This window comes from Lissotriton helveticus, chromosome 4_2 (genome assembly GCF_964261635.1).
Source record: "Lissotriton helveticus chromosome 4_2, aLisHel1.1, whole genome shotgun sequence".
In the NCBI taxonomy this organism is placed as follows: Eukaryota; Metazoa; Chordata; class Amphibia; order Caudata; family Salamandridae; genus Lissotriton; species Lissotriton helveticus.
In genome coordinates this window covers 133,415,091-133,435,992 of record NC_136064.1, presented here as the reverse complement: position 1 = coordinate 133,435,992, position 20,902 = coordinate 133,415,091, and the positions used below count along the sequence as shown (strand labels likewise).

Genomic DNA, 20,902 nt, shown 5'->3' with positions numbered 1-20,902 from the left:
TTGTAATCAGAAGACAAAACATGATATACATGAACAGACACAAAAATAAATTTCCATTACTTAACTGTTACCATCTTGTCAGTGAGCTTGCAACATTAAGCCATTTTAACTTTTTAAAAGTAAAATTGTTTCACTGACACTCCATGTTAGCCTCGCGCCACAATTTCCACTTATTCTTAATTGGCAAATCGTTCTCACTTAGGCATGTAGCTTTCAAAATTTTAATAAAGAGCTTTGTCTTATTTTCTGTGGAAGACTTAATGCAATACTTAGTTTTCTGTCAAATAAAAGCAACTAGCGGACATTATTTTTCCAGAGCAGAGATACAAATATATCAGTTCTGCAGAGCATTTAGCATGATGTTGGGACTTTCAAAGAAACCCTTTTTCATATCGTCCTTTTGGAATTAAGTTCTTTAATTTTTTTGATGTTCTCACGGAGAAACCAGAAACCCTTCCTTTTAGAGGCCCGCTTAGCAAGGTCATTGTGCACTTCACAGAGACAAGGCCCTAATTTACGAGGTCACAGATGTCGACATGACAGCCTCCTTCCATTGTTTACAGGGAAACTAAAGATAACACCTCAGCGCGACTTGAGCCGGCCTCTGCAGCTCTCGTAGCCCCCAGCTTCTGCTCACTCTGGAGTTGTCAAAGACAAAAGGCCTTCCTAATTCCGCCTAACCTGCAATAATTCACTCTATTTAAAAACACATGTTATATATATATATTACTTCTGTTAGGGGCTACAATTTATTTCTATACTTAGATTATTAAAACAGTTACTGTGAATAATTCACAGAACCTAATAACACAACATACCAGCTTTAGAACAAATGTGTGTTACTACCCTATGCAACAGTACTCAGCTCATCTACCTTAAATGGATGAACGTCTCAGTAGATCTAGCTTAGAGTTAAAACCTTCAACCCTGATATTACACTCAAACCTTTGCACCAGGCACATTGGCTCACTGAGCCATAAAAAGCAACCCCACATGGGAACAACCTGCAAATATATATTATACCTAAATGTGTGAATTTACTGAAGCCTAAGGCACTTTAAAGCTATTTTAAATGGCAAGAATGCTGTTTGAATGGTCTTTCGAAACCACCAAAGGGTCTATTTTACACACATTCGATTTTGATACTTGGGGCACTTAAAAATAAATATCCTATAATTTTGTTACATATTAATCATCCTCAGAATGTTCTTTACACATTGCAGAGATTGGACATTAGACATATCTCATATAAATCCTTAGAAAAATGAGTTTTTTACGCCTGCGCTAAGTAAAATTCCATATGCTAATGTCCTCATTACGCAGGACAACACAACGTAAATCAAATTATAATGCTAGGAGGTCACAGTATGAGTATTAAGCTTTGTAAATATTAAAAAAAGAATTTTGTAGCACTTATTTTCAATAATTATTTTTCATAATTAATAATTATTTTTAATAAACCCAATCATGTTTGATAATACCACATATAAAAGCAAGCTGCAACACTTGACTATCATTTTAGACGCATTAATTTATAAGCATAAGCACAGAAGCCTAACTTATAACATGACAAAATGTTTGCGCCATTTTTTTCTTTCTAAAAAGGAAGATTTTTATTTAGCAACAGAACCAAGAATATGCGTACAAAAAAATGCTTAAAGAGAGGAAACCCCTTAATTGAAATGTCTTCCTGTAATACAAAATAATGAACCTTATTTTTGGAACCTTTTGAAAACAACATTCTGAAATGTAAACATTCACCCGTGTTTAACTGATGGCAAAGTCCAGGCTTGAGTAAATATTCCTGTCTATTCTGTGACCTACAAAGGAGACAGCTATTTGCTCAGTGGCAATAAAAGTTCTCCTCTCAGTATCGTAACATGAGCATGGTGGCAGTCTTTTTCAAACTACGACACATCAATGCGTGTTCTATAATATGCGTCTGAGTTCAGCAAAAAATGTACTCCAGCTGAAGTGTTTGCCTGTTAATATCTAATACAATGTATGTAAGTAAAAAATGCTATAAGTTTATTTTTCTACAAAACACACAATTCGTTTTGAGGCCTTTTTAATTCCTAGTGAATGTGAATTGTTTAATTTTAGTTTTTAAGCATTTAGATATTTTGCCTAATAGATTGAAAACTTCAAGAAAAAAACACAACCACACATTGAGCTCATTTCAGACATAAACAGAAAGGTGTCAAACACTCAGGACACACAATAGGGCGCGCTGTAGCCAATTATTTCGTGAATAGCGCCATCGCTATTCACTTACAGAAGTTGCACTAATGGGAAAACCACATAGACATTTAAACACACATTTAACCCACAAATCAATACTCAGGACAAAACAGAGGACAGCCCACAGACTGTACTTAAACCAAACCATTTGTAAATACTAGTTGTAAGCCATATTTACAAGAAGCGCTTCTCAATAATGTTCCAAAAGACTGAAAAAACAGCCCAACAGACTGATGTATATCCAAGAAACGAAAATACACTCAATTCACTAGCTTTGGCTAGCAGAACACCAAAAAATCATTCTGCATATAAAAAAAAAATGCACAGAACAAAGGATCCTTGTTTTGTATTATGTCATATTTTAATTCCCTGGGATACAGAATCACCAAGGAAGAAATATGTTTTTAAATCTAAACCTATTTAGATATTCCCTCTAGGGGAACCTGGCTAAGTTACTTCACATCACACCATGGTACCTTTCAGAAAAAGCAACACATTCTTCAATGTGAGCTTGAAAACAGGCATGCCAAAAATACTGCAGAATATGCAAGTATTACAATCAAAGTAGTGCTTAATGTACTTTTCGTACGTGCACCGTTCAACAAAACCAGATGGAGAAAAATCTCCTCATTACCTGCCTACACAAATTGCAATTTGCATATCAAATCCATATTAAACTCAAAGTTGGCCAACACAAATTCCAAAATTCCAAAGCTACAGTAACTGCCAAGTTCTACATGAACTAACAGTCTTTTTTCTTTTAGAATACTCACGCCAAAAAGGTTCTCAGTCAGGAGTGACATCATGTGGAGGATCAAAATCAGGAAGATCAGAAATATACTGGAATGCAGAGACAAGGAATCTCCAGAATCCCTGTGCACAGAGTACCTCCGTAGTAGAGTCTTGTCCTGTCCTCCTCAGTAGATTTCAGTCTCCTGACAAGATCACTCCCTCAGAAAGTCACTTCTCTGATGAATCCCACGTTGGCCGCGCGATTTGAAGAAACTCAAGTCTTCATTCTAAGGGGTACTTGATAATAAAGAAGTTGGCACAGAAGCTGAAATATGAAAAGACATCTTTATTAAACTTATAAGTGAGACTACGTCACACAGAAGCCTTAGCAACTGAATGAGGCAGTCTAAAGAGTACACAACACAGAGGCCTTTTAAATGCTTAGGGTTACAAACTCAGCATAAAAGAAAGGGGCAGTCCTAGCTTTTGCAAGCATTCAAAATGCCTAATATGGACATACAAGATCTGCTAAATATTAGCGAATAGGAAAACATTCAAAACAAGGCATCATGTAACCAGAACATCCCCCTTGAGTCGTGCTCTTGCCCAACCCGATAAGTCAATCAATTACACCACCTACAGGTCAATCAGTAATGGCAGGACATGTTTGCGTGCTTCAAAGGAAAAGGTTGTGGAATAGGAAAACACAGGGAGAGAATAGCGAAGGCCAAACGATAAGATACGACAAGAGAAGAATACTAAAGGCTAACAGATAGTTGATACAAGGATTAGGTACTCCAGACAAGAATTAGTTAGACCAGCTGGTGTCTGAGATGGGTTTCAAGACAAGGACAGAGGGGGTTTTCAACACGTTGCAGTCCAAAGGGCAGAAACACTTCGTGAATCATGCAGCCTGCGTAAAGGCAACACAAAATGGAGTTTGAATGTAAAATGGAGTCAAAATTAAGGAACCTCAGGTGGCAGGCCAGGGAAACCCTGACACCCAGGCACTTGTTGAGAGTGTGGAGGAGTCCCAAAGAGAGCCCTCCCGTAATAAATTAAATCATTTTATCAGGTCAGCGATATCGCTGTACAATCACTCAACCCAGTGTGGCCCTCCCGTGAGGTACTGTGGTACACTTGTGGTGCCCATGTTGCATGCGTCCACCCCATTGTAAGGCAGTACCTTAGAAGCTTCATCAAAAGTATAGTATCAAAGTATATTGAGGAAAAAGCTTGAGATCTGATGTCTGTGAGAGTTACTAAAAAAAATAATACTCCCACTCTGCTGGAACCCAAGCACCGAGGTAGTTGGCCATATATAGGCTTGGTTGCAGGGCATGGCCAAAAGACAGGCCCTGCAACCTAGCCATAGGGTGGACATTAGCCCAATTAAAAATAATATCAATTAACCCCAGGAATTCAAAATTTAAAGTCATATTATAAGTTAGATTACATTCTAAAGCCTTAACACATGCTGATGTAAAAAAAATACTGAAATTAAAAATAACAAAGGCGAAATAGATGTTATTTTGAAGTTTTGGAATGAGACATGAGGAAATGTAAAAAAAAAAACTAAAAACACTGAAATATCCTAGTAAAAACTCAGCAAAAAACAATATTTTCACCACTATCGTGTTCTGGTTATTTTAAATAAGTTATAACATAATATAACTAAGAAATCAAAGGGACTAGAATGTGTGATGGGCATTCACACAGTGAAGGGTGCAGGGCCTGGCCTAAGGTAAGTGCATGATGCGGCTTTACATAGAACAAGAGGGATTCATCAGTTGGAGAAAAAAACATTATTAAATATTACCAATACAGGTACTAACTGTACATATATCTTTATTTTTAGGGAAACATGGGTGGAGAAGCAAGATGTGCTGCGAGGAAAAACCACAAAAGTTCTTAAATATAATGTCAACAATTGCAACCCCTTGTCTCCGACGACCCTGCCCCCGGTTGACTGCCTCTTCTTGAAACATTGCTTGGAGTGTCACACGACCAACAAAAAGGAATTCTGCAGCTCCCTGAAAAATGTCACATCACAGTTAAAAAGTGGAGGACATCTCATATTTATAGCATGCCTGGTACAAACATATTACGTGGTTGAGGGCTTCAAGTTTCCAAATCTATCTATCGAAGATGATTTTGTGAGAACATGTATGCTTGATGCAGGATATGTCATTCAGGAGTCAGAGTTGTTGCATAGGACAGTTGATTTTTTGCATGATGTGGCAGATTATAAAGGTATTATGTATGTGAGGGCCCAAAAGAAATAGCTAATTGATAAATTGGAATATCAATCAGCAAATTGTTCCTGTTTCACCTAATGTTTGCTCAAACTAATTCTACTTTACTTTCTCCCTCTTTTCCTACTACTTGATCATTTACTTTTCCAGTTATTGACCTGTCTCAACACAGCCAGGTTATCATTCAGTCAAGTTCCCTTTCTGTGGCTTTGTGGCCCAGTGATCATAGTGTTGATTACTTTACTTTTCAATAAAATGTGCCATTGTTGAGTTTTGTGCTTCATTCTACAATTAAACGTTTACTCTTCCAATGCTACACCTCACATTATCATTGTACACCTAGAACCACAACTGTCCTTCTTCAAAAAGAGGCTGCAGTCTGCCTCCCACGGATCTTAAGGATACGCTCATCTACATTTTAAAACACTTATAAAGTTAGCTATGATAACACTGGTTAATGGTTTGGTAAATCTATGAAAATGAAAGTGCTAGATGGTCCTTTATAGCACAGACTAGTTTAGATGTCCACATACTCATAGCCCAGTTAGTGCCTTATTACTAGTTAGGCAGAGTGGTTTCTCCAGGGGAGATGTTCTTCTATCTATACATAAGTGACCTAGTGCTCCTGAACCCAGATGTATGGTGTACATGAGCACTGGCCCTTATTTTACCTGCCAGAAAATCTAAGCAGTAAAATGGACATTAGAGTGAGTTTTCCTGTCTGACCCTCTTTGAAGGCCGGGAGCATGTAATTCGTCTTCCAGTTAGGTCACATCCTCCCTTTATGTTCACCACCACACGTATGCCCACATCACATATTTGTCACTTGCTCAGGCTAGGTTCTAACACATTGTGCTAAACTCTTCCAGGTGAGTCCGATCAGCACAATTACTCTCAATCTCTTGTATTGTTTTAACAATAAATGCAACTATGTGCACATGTATAATTTCTGGCCACCTGCTATCACCGCACCATAAAATAAAACATCCAGGAACTCTCAGCCTATATCTCCACATATCTCATGATACTGCTGTTTTATTGACTTTTATATTCCATGTTTTGAAAACTGGCCAAGATTCATCAAGAAACCTTTCCCAATTTGCTATAATCACTCACATTAAAGGCCTTCTGGAATTTCAACCTGCCACTGCATCCAATTGTTGAGTCTACTTGAAGGGGCAGTGGGCAGCAGTGGGCAGTGGGCAGCACATGGCTCCAATAACAGTAGCCCCCAAAAGTTTCCCTCTCATGGGTACATATTGTATACATGATGGCAATGCTGCATTGCAAAATAATAACACCTCTTTTCACCCTTTGGGGATCTGCAAACATCTCAGGTGTTCACCTTCTCACCACCATGCAGATAGGAACTGGCAAAAAGAGGACACCCATAAACATCCTGGGATGTAATACTGAGCTCCAGTGTGTGCCTGGCTCTCTTCCCACCTATGCCACTCATCCCCTTGTGTTCAGTTGCCCTATCACGTGGGTCCCAAGGATATCCAAGTCCTCCAAATCTCCAGCTTCAACTTACTCATAATTCAGTATTTTCTCATGCTACCTTGCAGCCTTGTTCTCCCTCAAACCATTCAAACAAGGTGGCATCATTTCTTCCACTCCTCCATGGAAACCAAGCTCTGCAGCCCTTCAACTGCCTTCATCATAGTGACCATACTAGCCCAACCCTCAACAGGCTTAGCAATGTCCACAATGCTTTCAGGGTAGATGTAGCAGACACTACTCTCTCACCAAGGCAGGGTCCTTAAGCTGCAGGAGGTTGTTCTGGCTTCATTGCTGTAATACCTGAATCACTTCTCAGACTGCTACCTTAGCCCTAAAATGCTATCTTGATACCTACAATCACTTCAACCATCCTAAAGCCAACTCCCCTGTGGATTCTGTTATCCATATCCACCCTCCCCTGACCAGAATTCCACCCTCTGGTGCTCCCATCTCCAGACTCTAACAAGCAATCACTATCCCCCACCAGCCCTCTTTATAGCCTGTACCACCCTCATTTCCTTCCTCTACATCTACCTTGTTACACTTTCCTCTTTGTATGTTTTTACAACTTGAATTGCAACAAATTGCAAAGATTTAGAAAGCATAACCCGTCTGTCAAACCATCAGGCTCCAAGCTAGGGAATCTGATGGACTGGAACCCACAAACCACCATGCAAGGCTGCAGGAGTGTGTGTTACATTATTGAGTCCTGAAAGTGTTTTGCAAACGGTATTTGAATTGACAGGGAGTCAGGCACTATGAATCAGTGAATACGTTTATTTGCATAAGTTAACTAAAACCATTGCATTACAAATTAAAAAGGAAAAACATGTTCTTGTAGAGCAAAATAAGTTGATAAAATACGGTTCTTAAGTGCCAGCAATTGTCTCAGGTCTTGTTTTCAAATGTGGGTTGGACCATAGCACTGTGGCCCCTTCCAACGGGGGATTATCACAGCCCAGGATGTTCCGGGCACCAGGGCTGCTTTAATTGCAGTACATCTTATTTTGAGATTTTTCTTTTTGGAAGGTGCTTTTACATGGCTAATTCATGCCCTGGTAATCCAGATGTGTGAATGATCACATATGACTTATGAGAGCCATCTGGGGATACTGCTCCGTGGACTTGTAGGTTTGATTGTCTGGTGGCCGCGACCAGTAAGCTTCCTAGGCTTGGTTTGTTCCCTTTTGAAGCCCTTTGTTTGAAGTAATCTGGGATCAGCATTTGCACTATTCAAGGCCAAGGTGCAGTTGTAAGGCGGGGTGTACGGCTTGCCTGATTGTTTGTGCAATCTTCCACAGTGGGCCATGTTAGGTTCTCTTTGTGTGAAGCATATAGTAGAGGCCTCGAGGCAGGTGTTTGCTTTTTCACATAGGCATAATTATCTAGGGAGATTCCACCTTTTGATTGTTAGGGCTAGGCAGCAGCACAATGGGTGTACCCAAGACTCTTGCTTGTAGTTGCACAGACGGCGTTTTTAAGATTTAAATATAGTATTTCAAGTAGTCGGCCTCAAGGGTAAGTGAAGGTTTGACTAGCCCGGGCTCCAACCTGAGTCTTGCCCTGGAGAGGTGTTTTGGCAGTTGAAAGAATTTATTGTAGGCCATGCATTGGCCTGGAAATGCTTGATGCTGGAAGAAGCGCAACTTGGGTAACTTTCCTAATACACTCTGCTCAGGGAGTTTTGAGCTTCTTGTTCAGTTTTATTAAACCATACGTGATAGCCGCTGATTTTTTGGTCACTTTTTTGGGTGGGCAATGGGACTTGCAGTTTCTGTGATCCAGACCCCCCAAGTACTTGTATTTCTGCAAACAGTTAATTTTCCTACAACCTATAGTGCATGTAATATTTATGCTTTTGCCAATCTACTACTACGATCTTGTATTATCGGAGTTGATAATGAGATGGTTCAGTGTACTATATATTTGTTTAAGCTTGCCAAGGCTCGTGGGACACCCACTATGTTGTTGTCCATGATGACAATGTCATCTGCATACTGCATAATGTGTAAAGGTCGGTTACTTAGTTGATGAGGAGCCAGGCTGCTTTTGGCTAGGGCGTTTCCCAGGTTTGCTGTATACAGATTAAAGAGGAGGGGCAAGCAGAAACCCTTGTTTCAAACCTCTGGGTGTCTTGATGTTTGCTGACTGAGATGTGGGTCCTTTTTTATCTGTACCCAGGTTTCTGAATGGAGTGATATTATGGCCGTTAGAAGTGATGGTGGGATGCCCCAGTTTGCAAGTTTCTTTCACAGCGAATGTCCGCCAACCTTATTGAAAGCTGTGGTTAGGTCAACAAAGTAGCTCCACGAAAGCCAGTTTGAAAGAAGCAGAGCAATTTGTTATCTTTCTTCCAGGTTTCCAGTTTTTCCACAAGGATAAAGGTGTATGCTGTAGCTTCCAAGACTAATAGTGATATAAGCAATAGTTACTAGTGTTTAGATACTCTCCCTTTTTGTGAATTGGCAAAATATTGAGCCCCTCCATTCATCAGGTACCCTTCCGAGGGTGTAGGCAGTGGTGAATAGTGGGGCCAGAACCACTGCCAAGCCTCTGGGGTGGATTGAAAGATCCTGGCCAGCATTCCGTTTGGAACCGGCACACCGCTTGGTTTCATATATTTTATAAGTCTTGTACTTTTCCAGTGTTGGAATGGTGTTTGTAAATCTTCTGTGTCCGATGAGCTCGAAAGCCGTGGTAACCGTTTGTTGGGGGTCAAAAACTGGCTTCTCACATGTTATGTTATGTTATGTTATGTTATGGGGGGGTTTTGTATAGCGCTCAGCTACTCCAAAGAAGTGTCCCGGCGCTTTCAGACCAACAGGTCAGCAACTAACAGATAACACAACAGGAAATAGGACCAGTGGAAAAAGAAAACAGAAGACTAGAGACAAAACAACCAGGTTTTAAGTCCCTTTCTAAAAGCAAGCAAATTGGCAGTGCTGCGGAGTGATAAGGGGAGAGTGTTCCAGAGCTGAGGAGCAAGACGTTTGAAGGAGCGTCCACCAGTCCGGGCCTTCTTCACCACTGGCACCATCGCAAGAGAGAGAGTTTCTGATCTCAGAGCCCTGGTAGGTTTATAAAAGGCTAGCTTTTTTCGGATATAGGTCGCTCCAGTAGAATAGAGCGCCTTGTGGGCCAAAGTAAGGGCCTTAAAGGCAATTCGCTTTCTGACAGGGAGCCAGTGCAAGGTGGATAAAAGGTCAGAGGCACTGGCACGGCGGGGAAGACCATAAATGGCGTGGGCCGCCGAATTTTGGACTACCTGAAGACGCTGCAGCAGGTAGTCGGGCAAACCCAGGTAGAGAACATTGGAGTAGTCCAGCCTCGAGCCAATGAGGGCATGGACGGTAATCTTTCGATGGTCAAATGAGAGCAGAGGGAGAAAGCTCCGAAGCATCCTAAGCAAGCCAAAGCAGACGCCCACAAGGCCAAGAACTTGGGCTTTCATAGTCAGGCCGTTATCAATTTTGACCCCCAGGTTTTTCGCCACGGTGGAGGAAGATGCCGGTGGAAACATGTCATGCGGCCACCATTCCTGCCAACTCGGGTCAGATTGGCACCCAAAAAAGAGCACCTCAGATTTTCCAGGGTTACACTTAGGACTATTACCCTGAAACCATTCAAATACAGCTCCCAGGCAGCCACAGATACTCTCTCCATCGAACTCAGCCCCCTTTGCGCACGTGAAAAGGTGCTGGGTGTCATCGGCGTATGATATTATCTGGGCCCCAAAGGACTCAGCCAGCACCGCCAAAGGGGTCAGAAAGATATTAAAGAGTGTCGGGCTCAGCACGGAGCCCTGCGGTACTCCAACCTCCAGCGGCGGCACTTCGGCTGAGTAAGGGGGGGCCCAGACCACGTGCCGGCGACCAGCCAGGTAAGATTGAAACCACTTCAACACCGTCCCACGCAGACCTATCTCATACAGTCTGCGGAGAAGACCTTCATGAGGGACGGTGTCGAAGGCCGCCGACAGATCAAGCATGACCAACATGGCCCTGCCCCCTGAATCCAGCACATCCTTGATAGCCTCACTGACTTCGAGAAGCGCCGTTTCGGTGCTGAAGTTGGTACGGAAGCCAGACTGGGTGGCATGCAGCAGGCTATGTGACTCAAGAAAGGCATAGAGGACCTTATGGACATGCTTCTCGACGATTTTAGCAAAAGCAGGTAGGAGAGAGATCGGGTGATAGTTAGCATGAAGGTCAGGGTCAAGGCCCGGTTTTTTGAGAAGCGGAACCACCCTCGTCTCTTTCCAGACACCAGGAACAACGCCGCTGGTCAAGGAACAATTCAGCACAGGATTCACAAGTGGATTGACCACCTCCGCCATCCTTGCCATTGGTTCTCTCATGCTGCTGATGGAACTGCATTAGATCTCGGAAGTCCAAGGGATTTTAAGGAGTTTATACATTGGCAGAATCTAGCTAGGGATCCATCTTTGAGCATGAAAACATTTGTGTTCCATTCTTTGTCTTCTTGGGCTTGTTTCAAGGCCCAAACTTTTTTTTGTGAGCATTCCTCGCTTCTTTTGCTACCAAAATGTTTCCTGATGTTGGGTTTCATTTGAGATGGCGGGTTTTCTTCCTCAGATTCCTTCAAGTAAGTATAATTCATCATGATGCCAGTGGTTTGTTTGGGAAACATTGAATGCCCCTATACAGGGCTACTTTGATCCGCATGATTGTCTTATTGAAGGAACTCCCAACTCTCTGGTCAGCTGGTCCCAATTTGTTAAAAGGAAGTTTCCCGCGTGTTCCTGAAGACAGCTTCTCAGGTCATCATGCCAGTTTGTCTCCCATCTAATCGCCAAGGTCTTGGCATGGATCTGCTACCAGGTCATTTAAATTCAAGCCTGCAACCAGAGGGTTGTGATCCCTATCTGTACGATTTACAATGTGAAAGCTCCGTAGAAGGTTAATTAAGCCACTTGTCATGAAGATATAATCAATTGTCAAGATATTCATAAACAATGGGGTGAGCAGCTAATGGAGTCCTGTCTGCTGATTTTAGAACAGTTGTGGTAAGTAAGTTTTTGAATTGCATTTGTTCATTATTCCTTTGGGCGGGGTTGTGACGAAGGCTCAAGTGTGGTGTTGAAGTCCCCTACCAGTTCAATTTTGTTTGAGATTGGGTTCAATAATTTCCTTGATGTGCGAGCACAGGGCCCCCATACCGTGTGCTTTTGATATTTTGGGTGGATTTAAATAGCAGATAATAAAAATCAAGGAGAAGAAATTCTGGCCACTTTGTAGGCCTTCGATGGATAAAGCCTGTATGTTCTTCTGAACCTGCGTGGGTAAGGAGATCATTGCTTTAACTGTTTGTTCCAGAAGGATACCGGCCCGAGGGCCGCCCAAATAGGCTTGTTTGCCTTGCCGGTTGGAAGACTCTGTGGAACCCATAGATTAAAATGGGGGTCAGTTCCCATGTCTCCTGCAAGCAAATAATGTTGTACCTGCTTAAAAATTCATGCCCCTGATTGGAGCGAAGTGTTGAGGCCAGCCCGAACATATTCCAAGAGAGGATGGAGAGATGATCTTTCAAAGCCAAATTCCCGGTCTGGGTGAGTTAGGTGATCGGCCTGGTTGGGGGTTCCCATGTGCTTGGGTCATACTGTGGCTTTTTTCCACTAGGATTTGGATGCAGGAATATCCCCTTGCCGTACTCCGCTACTGCTTGCCATCTGATGATCCACTCCTTTTCACCACAGAGGGGTTTGTAGTCAGCAATGAGATTACAAACCAGTTGTGTAATACGCCCCAAGCTCCCTTCAGTGTGCATTGTCTGAGGGGCCTCAAGTAAGATGTGTGGATATTTCCGTGGGTAGGTAGGTGCTAGTACTGTGCCCCATTAATCAAAGGTTGAGGCTTCTTTCAGTATGGCATTGTTTGCTGCTTTTGAGTCGCATTGTGTGATGGTAGATTTGAGGACCCGTGTACCAGGGATGTAGGCTAATTTTTCGGAGTGTAGTTCCACGGTGGTGGTGTGTGACAGCGACAGGATGTGATGAAGTAGTTTTAGATTTGATTTGATTTGATTTATCAACTTGTAAAGCGCGCAAATGCCCGTGGGCGTGTTGGCGCTATGATAGATCCTCGTATCTCAAGAACGGTTTCTAGAGTTATGCCGAGAACAGCCAGGTTTTTACTTCCTTTCTAAAGGATTCCAAAGATGGACACGTTTTTACGGCAAAAGGCAGCTGATTCCAGGTTCATGCTGCATGTACAAGGAAGCTTCTTCCAACCCAGCTATCTCGTCTAAATCTGGGGACAGTAATTAGCTTCAATTGACCGGATCTCAAGCAGGATCCCTCTGTTCAGAATGTCCGCGTGGCCACTGGAAGGGTAGTGAGGGATAAATATTAGGCCAGCCTGATTCTTTTCTGCCCTTTTTTTGCCAATCCTTGATGGGACGGGGTGAGAGGATTCTCTGGTTTGAAGTTTTTAAAGTGCACAGTTATTAAGATCTGGTGGGCCAACATCCTTATTATCTCATGGAGCTGGTGTCCTGGGCTCAAATTTTTGGTTAGACCATACTTGTTGGTGGAGCAGGGGGCTACAGTTTCTTGTGGGATCTTGAGTATTTTCTGGATTGAGGCAGGCTGGGACTTGATGTGCGGTCCCGGAGTGGTTGTTGTCCCTCGTGGATTTGGCCACGGTGATCATTATATTTCACCGGGTAGGTCCAATTTGAATAATCATCTGCGATTAGCAGACAGATGCTGGAGGCTGAACCGAGGTGGTGTCGGCCCCATTTGAAGGGGCCGGTGCTTCAGCTCTAGAGAGTTAGCCAGAGATTGTTGTTAGGTCTGTGCTTTGCTCCCGATTTGAGAGGGAGCATGTGTACTCAGCGGAATAGAGAGGTTTCCTGAGCCGGCCAGGGATTACAATGGAAATTCGGCCATTCATTCAGGCACAGCTGGTATTAAGGTTGAAGACGATGATGTGTCACGTGGCATGCCATGTGCTGAGTCATTGTTTGGTGATCTTTGCTGGCTCTGAGTGATTCATGGAGTGGGAGGCAGTTCCTTTCTCTGGGTGCTGACCAATGTTTCCTTGTCATCTGAGTTGATTAGATTAGATCTGATACCCAGTTTGTATCTCTTGTTAAAGATTGGAAATAAATTGACTAGCTCTTCATGATCTTTGGTAGCGTATTTGTCTTAGGCCTATAGCTCCCTGTGTCTTTTTCGTAGGCACACATTTTTGGCGGGTTTTCTCAGTTTCTTTTTTGCCCTTCAGGGGAGAGAAAGCAGCCCTGAAACAGGAGAATTATAAACTTGAAGGGGGCTGAGGGCAGGCTCTTCAGAGACATGGGCCGTGAAGTCTAGCTGAATAGTGCACACGGATGGCTGTAAGTTTGTCAAACAAATTACGTTTTCCTTGGAATGGATATCTGTAGCCGGGCATGAGTTTATCAACTGGAGTGCTGTTGAGGGTCTAATCGCAGCTGCTCCCTTTTATTTTTGGTTAGTCTCTGATGATTTGTTATTCTTAACGTTGTCTAGTAATGCCCATAGGATTTTTGGAAGTGAAATCAGTTTGTCCATTAATTGGGTGCACAAGCAAGATTGGCCTGCGTCTGTCCGGTGAAATGTGAGGTCTGTTGAGCTTAGTCTGTTCCTATCTATTGTATGAGGTCAATCTGGAGCTCCGTTTTATGCGCCTGCAACAATAGGGCTTTGGATAATATGTCTTGTTTATGAAAGGAGGAGAAACCCACCTGAATAGCGACTGACTGACTAGATGGGGAAGCTTGTCCATAACTCTCGTCATGCTACTGGAGTATCCGGTAAAGCTTGCTGTTTGTGGCTTATGTGCTCACTGACAATGGCATTTAAGTTAGGGATGCTCCATTTGTGTGTCTATTTGGGCTTCTAGGGTGCTTAAGCATCCCTGTGATAGGGGCCACTGGGCAAGATCTTGTGTGTCCCAAAAACGTTGCCCTGGGGGACGCTGCCATGCTTACTTGACAAACAGCACCCTGTACTTCAGTTTAATCCCTGGGCTCCCTCCCACAGGGGAAAATCTATAGCTACTTCCAAAGAATCATACCCCTGATGACCCCTAACCCTAACTCCAATCCCAAACCTACTTCACCCGGACCCCACGTGAAGGCCAACAAGTTCATGTCCTGGTGCCCCCAATCTTTAAGTGGGTCAATTTCACTGAGCCCAGAGCCGTTGCAACTCATGGAGGGAAATACACAACCTATACAGATCTGTGGGTGGAACTAACTGTATTATCACAACAGTGCAAGTCTACACAATCCACCCAGTACAGTATGAGAAGGAATTTGACAGTGTGGACAGAAAGACCCTTTAGAAATGTTTCCACCACTAGGATGTGCTAGATAAACTTGTGAGACTCATCAGGATCTCTTATGAGGGAATGACCTGTAAGGAGGACAACTCCTGAAGCCTTCTAAGTGAGGATAAGTCCCCTCCAGGGTTTATTGTGCTCGCCTTTTCTCTTTATGCTTGCCATTGACTTTACTGCATATAACCTGGCCCTACTGTCCCATACCTATAAGCAGATGCAAGAGAAGGCTAATAATGTATCAGCCACAGCAGCACACGTTGGCTTCAACATCCACAAGGGAAAAACCAAGATCATGAAGGCTAACATGGCCAGTACAGCTGCTGTCACTCTTGCAAGCGATGCACCTACCTGGGTAGTGTCATAGACAAGGAGGGTGGCACCAATGCCAATGTCAAGGCTAGAATTGGCAAAGAAAGGCCTGCTTTCATTCAGCTACAGATAATCTGGTTCTATAAAGACCTATTATGGCAAGCCAAAGTCAGGCTTTTTAATTGCAACATAGAATTTGCCCTTCTGAATGCAGCAGAAAGTTGGAGGACAACAGTGACCGCCACCAACAAAGTCCAGAACTTCATAAACACCTATATGAGGAAAAGCCATCAAATAAGCTGGCTAAACACCAATGACATGTGGCAGCAGACATCCCAACTCTGTGCTTATGAAGAAATCATGAAAATCTCCTGTCGCTGGAACGGTCACACCCTCCACAACACAGTGTAAAACACTATCAGGCAAGACCTGAACGGCATCCTTCAAGGGAAAAGGGGAAGAGGAAGGCCAAGAAACACCAGGTGCCAAGGCCTTGAGGCTGGCTACTTGGAGATGGGCTACAGATTGAAAGAAAAGCTCAAGACAGGGATGGCAGGGGAGTACTGATTGATGACTTATGACCCAAGAGGGTTAGTAGTCATAAGTATGTAGGGTACCCCTGGCACCCAGAACTTACATCTCAATAGACTGGAGAAGTGGTACAAAGAAGCATTGCCCTGCTGCACCAAGGACCCACCGGAGGGCGGCTGCACTAACATGGACTGCTCCTGTTGGATCTTGTGGCTACTAAAGTGGAAGAGACTGTTCCTGCTGTATCCTGCTCATGGAACAGCTGTGTTATGAACCAGCCTAAGCAAGAAACTCCAAAGGTCAGCAAGCTTGCCACCTGTTCCTAGCACACAACCACCAAAACTTAAGAAGCCTGATGGGGCAAGTTGGTAGCCCATATCTTTGTTGAATTTGCCAAAGCTTGCTAACAGATAAGGAAAAATTGCATATTTACTTGTAAAATCTATATCTTGACTGACTTGTGTATTTCTACTGCAATTGTTTTTGTGTAGCTGAGCAGTCAGGATAACTTAAACAAACATTCTTAACATTGGTTCCTTTGTGTTTGCTTGATCTCTCAGACCCACAGCCACCCAGGGTTGCACTGAGCTTTTCACAAACAAAACCTACAGGACCCAAAAGGTTTGGTATGGTTATTACTAACCCTGGTCAAAGCACTACACTACACTAGCGTAGTTTGTAAAGTTTGCGCTACTTCGCACTACGCGAACTGCACGTAGCACAGTGCAAACTCACGTAGCGTAGCGGTCATTTTTTGCTTGCTCGTGGTCCTCAACGTCAAGTTGGCAACCGCGAGCAAGCAAAATGACATCCCGGCGAGACTTTTTCCTCGCTCGCGATCAGCAACATCAAGTTGCCGATCGCAAGCATGGAAAATAAACCTCCCGGTGAGATTCTCAACGCGGGAAGGTCAGGTTTCTCATTGCGGGTGGTCGCGTATGCTCGTGACAGCTCGCGATGAGAAACTACCAGTCCGCGTTGAGAAAGCTGATGCTCGAGTAAAATTCTACTTGAGCGGCAGTAAAAAACAGCTCACACTGTGCAAGATGCCGTTTTCAATGATTGCACAGTGCGGACAAGCATCCGGCACTGTGCAATCATCTCGAACAGGGTACTACGCAGTTCGCGTAGTACTACGTGTAGCTCGTGTAGTGAGAAGTGCACTTTGTGTAGCTACGCGTGGCGCCACTTCGCGAACTACGCCCAGGGTTGGTTATTACATGGTGAGGCAGCACAACCACACCATAAAATACACCCTATTTCCTCACAGTCATTTTCAAAATATGACATCATTATATTAATACTGCATGAAACATGAATGATAATAAAGTACATTACATTACAATTCATTTGTCTTCAGCACTTCACACGTAAACTCTACAAACTTTCTGCATAGATGATTATTGTGCTATTCCCCTAAATGTAAAGGAATAACATTTTGCATGTTAGATCCTCAGTTAAATGTTTCTGATAATGGTAACCGTAATGAACCTGATTTCTTCAATGGTAGTGAGATGGTGTTTCGGCTGCAAGTGTGCTGATAATCATTGTTTTGTAAATGACGCAACAGGTCGAAGATGGTGTTCGCTATCAAGGGGGGGCCATGGTGTTCTATCTGGTTGTGAGTGATTAGTTTATATGTCTATCGGCAATGGAAGAGACTGACTGCAAGGCATGCCAATGGGAAATCTGTGAGCCAGCAGAGCAGGGTGTTACCTGATTCACATGTACAAGGGCTTGAACAGCAGATGTTTCTTGTTTTTTTGACAATGTGTTCCTTGAGGATGAGGTTGGTGACTCTGCATTGGGTGAAAGTTGAGGTTGGTATTCATAAAAGCTCATATCATTGAGCCAGGTGAGCACAGTATCTGGTTTATTGTTCTTGGTAAATACCAGGAAATCTGCCTGGGTTGGATGGCACTTTAGGCTGGCATTGGAAGTCAAAGTCTGTATAAAAGGCAGGTAGTGGTGGAGGTGTTGAATATATATATATACTTAGCATACTGTTGAGGCTTGATACTGTTATCTGTGAATAGATCATCAAGTGGAAAAGGTGTGGACTCCTAGGGCACTCTGCAGTGAACCATGTCAGAAAACTGGTGTAAGTTGGAAAGGTAGGAGGGGATCAACTGAAGGACATTTCTGAGGATTCCCATTCAAGCCTCCAAAGATTGCTTGAGGGTAAAAAGGTCGACCGTATCAAATGCAGCGTAGGCGTTGCGCAATATCAGGAGGCAGGGTACTCTTCATGAGTCCTCAGGCAAGCATTATCTACAATGAGAAAGGTAGTGGTCTCAGTGCTGCAGCATGATCTGTAGAAAGAGTGAAAGTGAAGTAGGAGTTGGTTAGCACTGTTGTGATATTGGTGTTGGAAATAGACTGCTTCCTCAAATGTAGAGAAGTGATGGGGAGTGATGGGCCACTAACTGGCAGAGAGATTGGGGTCTACTGTAGGTTTCTTTCCAAGTGGGAGGATCTGGTCTGCCTTGAGGGGTTTTGATAAGATGCGGTGAGTTAGGGAGGAGGTGACAATGGTAAGCAGGGTGAGAGGATGTCCTCAGAGACAACTTTAACAGCATTTTCACGGGAAATGACTGTGAGAGAGTTCAGTATTTTAGTGGGATTCTTAATGGATCAGGCTTTGAAGGCTGGCCATTGCTGGATCGATAGGCAGGGTGGGCTTAAGTGTTATAGCAGGAATGATGTTGTCAATCTACTGTTCGAGCTTCTGTGTATTTAACGGAATAGGAGGTTGATGGCTTTGCAGTTGTCTGTGGAGTTGAGGAATATGTGGGCCTTCATTCCTGTTGTTGATATAGTACTTTAATGTGGCTGATGTGTTGAGTTTCTGTGTGTTATACAGTGGAACTTCAGTATCATGAGGTTATCAAGAGATCTATTTTTTTGCCACTTTCTTTCCCATCTGCAAATGAATAATTTATTGTCAACAAAGTATACACCAGTGCTGAATGCTTTGTCTTGCACTTGCCTGTTTTAATTGGGGTGGTGATGTTTTACAAAAAGATTTACAGTTGTTTAGAATACTCTTAGTGTTGGTTGTGGCCTTGCTCTGGTGAGAGAAGAGTTAAAGCATTGAGTTGTCTTTCGAGAAGTCACTGAAGGATTTAAAGCTTTGTTTTTCTCATTCTGTTGACCTTGACCTTGTGCTGAAGAGGAGAATGGGGGTGTTTGTACTGCTGAGAAGACAAGGTTGAGTGTGCTGGTTTTGGAATGTGTTAGTTGTATGACATGAGTAACTGAGTAACTTGTTGAGTATGTTCAGGTGAAAAGGTTGTCCCTCTTATTTTGAACTTCTTTGGTATTGGAGAATGAAGCCATCCAATATGGTGGCGTTGGCATGTCAGATGAACTAGGTGGCTAGGAAATTATAGGATTCATGAATGAAAACTGTTTCCAGAAGACCTATACATATGATGTAAGATTGTGCAGATGTGCAGAGATTGGAAAATGGCATGCCAGTGGGTAAAGGAGGTGAGTATTAAATATTTGCCTAGAACGAAAAACCAGAAGGATGTATGAATGTTGTTGTATAAGCTTTATTTGACAAAAAATGCCTGCAATAAAAGCTATAGAAATATATTTATTAAAAGAGAAATACAAACAAGACGAGTGTACCGAACAATGTCATAAAACTTGTATGAACAGACAATACAATATAATAGCCTGTGAAACCCTTGGCACAAACAATACATTTGTCATATTCAATTAGTTAAAAGTTGATACATAAAATAAAAATATACAATATGTACAATATAAATAAAATCAGACAGCATTTTTAAAAACAGATAGCATTTCATCTTGAAAACGAGCCTTTGTAATGTTATAGTTAATTTTGAATTTTCTGAAGAATTTTGGATTTTCCTGGAGTAGCAGCAAAAATTAACAAGTAAAATGCTTGTGCATGGAATCTGGGTTTGTAATTTGGTTGAGCAGACTTAGAGTCGTGACACAAATTCGTCACAACCTCATTCAAGTTGAAGCTCTGCCACTCTTGAAAGGGCTTTCCACCTGATTAGCCATGCCTGGCCAAGAAACTTTGCTAGGCAACAAACAAAAAGAGGTTTGGGATCAGACCTAAGAATGCGCAGGGCTTCATGGTAGTCCTGTTTGCCCAATTGTTGACAAATTGATTTTAGCCCTTTGGCCCGCGAGATGTTATATGCTGGGAAGGCAAATATTATATGGGTGATGCTTTCTATCGGGGCTCTGCAGCATGGGCAATCTTTTGATGTCTTCCTACATGAGTGCCGTTTCACGGTCGTTTTGCGGACAGGCAGAGTTCCAAACCTAAAATGTATATACCACATCCTGTCTCTAGGGACCTGAATTATGTCAAGAAAGGGCTCAAGACATCTAGTTTGTTTATGTAAATAAAATTCCTTTGATGGTCTGCCCACATTAGGTTTATGTCTTTCCAGTTGGTCCACCCATTCCCAATAGAGTTGTTTAGGCATGTTTCTCCCTGGGGGTTCCTGGCTTTTCCAATGATCTTGGAGCCCCACAGCTGTCAGCATTATTCTAACATTGGAAATCCAACCTCTGTTGCAGCCGGTATCTAGGCGGATGATCTCGGTAAGTGCTTCGGCATAGGGAGAAGCTCTGAGGTCTGCCTGATGGGAGCCTAGAAGAGCAATGGGCGTAACCTGGATACATCTCCAGTCGACCGCTTGCCCATATCCAACAGCAGAGGGGTAAGAGGGATGTTTTAGTAACATCACCAGATCTCTCAAAGATTCATGCTTGGATCTGCAAAGGTCGTCAGGCTTGTCAAATCCCCAAACTCTGCTCTGTGAAGAGCAGAGCTGGCTGCTTTGGCGTCATGAACTTGAAAGACAGGGGCTGATATTTCCTCAGGTTTGAATAGCCTTAGATCACGCTCTCCGCTGATGGCTGGCTTCAAGGTCTCCACCTATTGTCTGCTGTTGATGTTGTTCTGCTGAGCTATACAAAGCTGGGGCTGCAGCGGGTCATTTGTGACACTGT

At 43.0% G+C, this 20,902-nt stretch overlaps 1 protein-coding gene across 1 annotated transcript in view; it reads left to right on the top strand.

The window, feature by feature from the left end:
- Positions 1–5,498, top strand: part of LOC144752121 (indolethylamine N-methyltransferase-like) — a 40,276-nt gene extending 34,778 nt beyond the window's left edge. The window contains exon 3 of the mRNA XM_078640065.1: positions 4,832–5,498. Coding sequence (XP_078496191.1) covers positions 4,832–5,258 — 427 coding nt within the window. The 3' untranslated portion in view covers positions 5,259–5,498. The remainder of the gene's footprint in view (positions 1–4,831) is intronic.
- Positions 5,499–20,902: the final 15,404 nt, after the last annotated feature.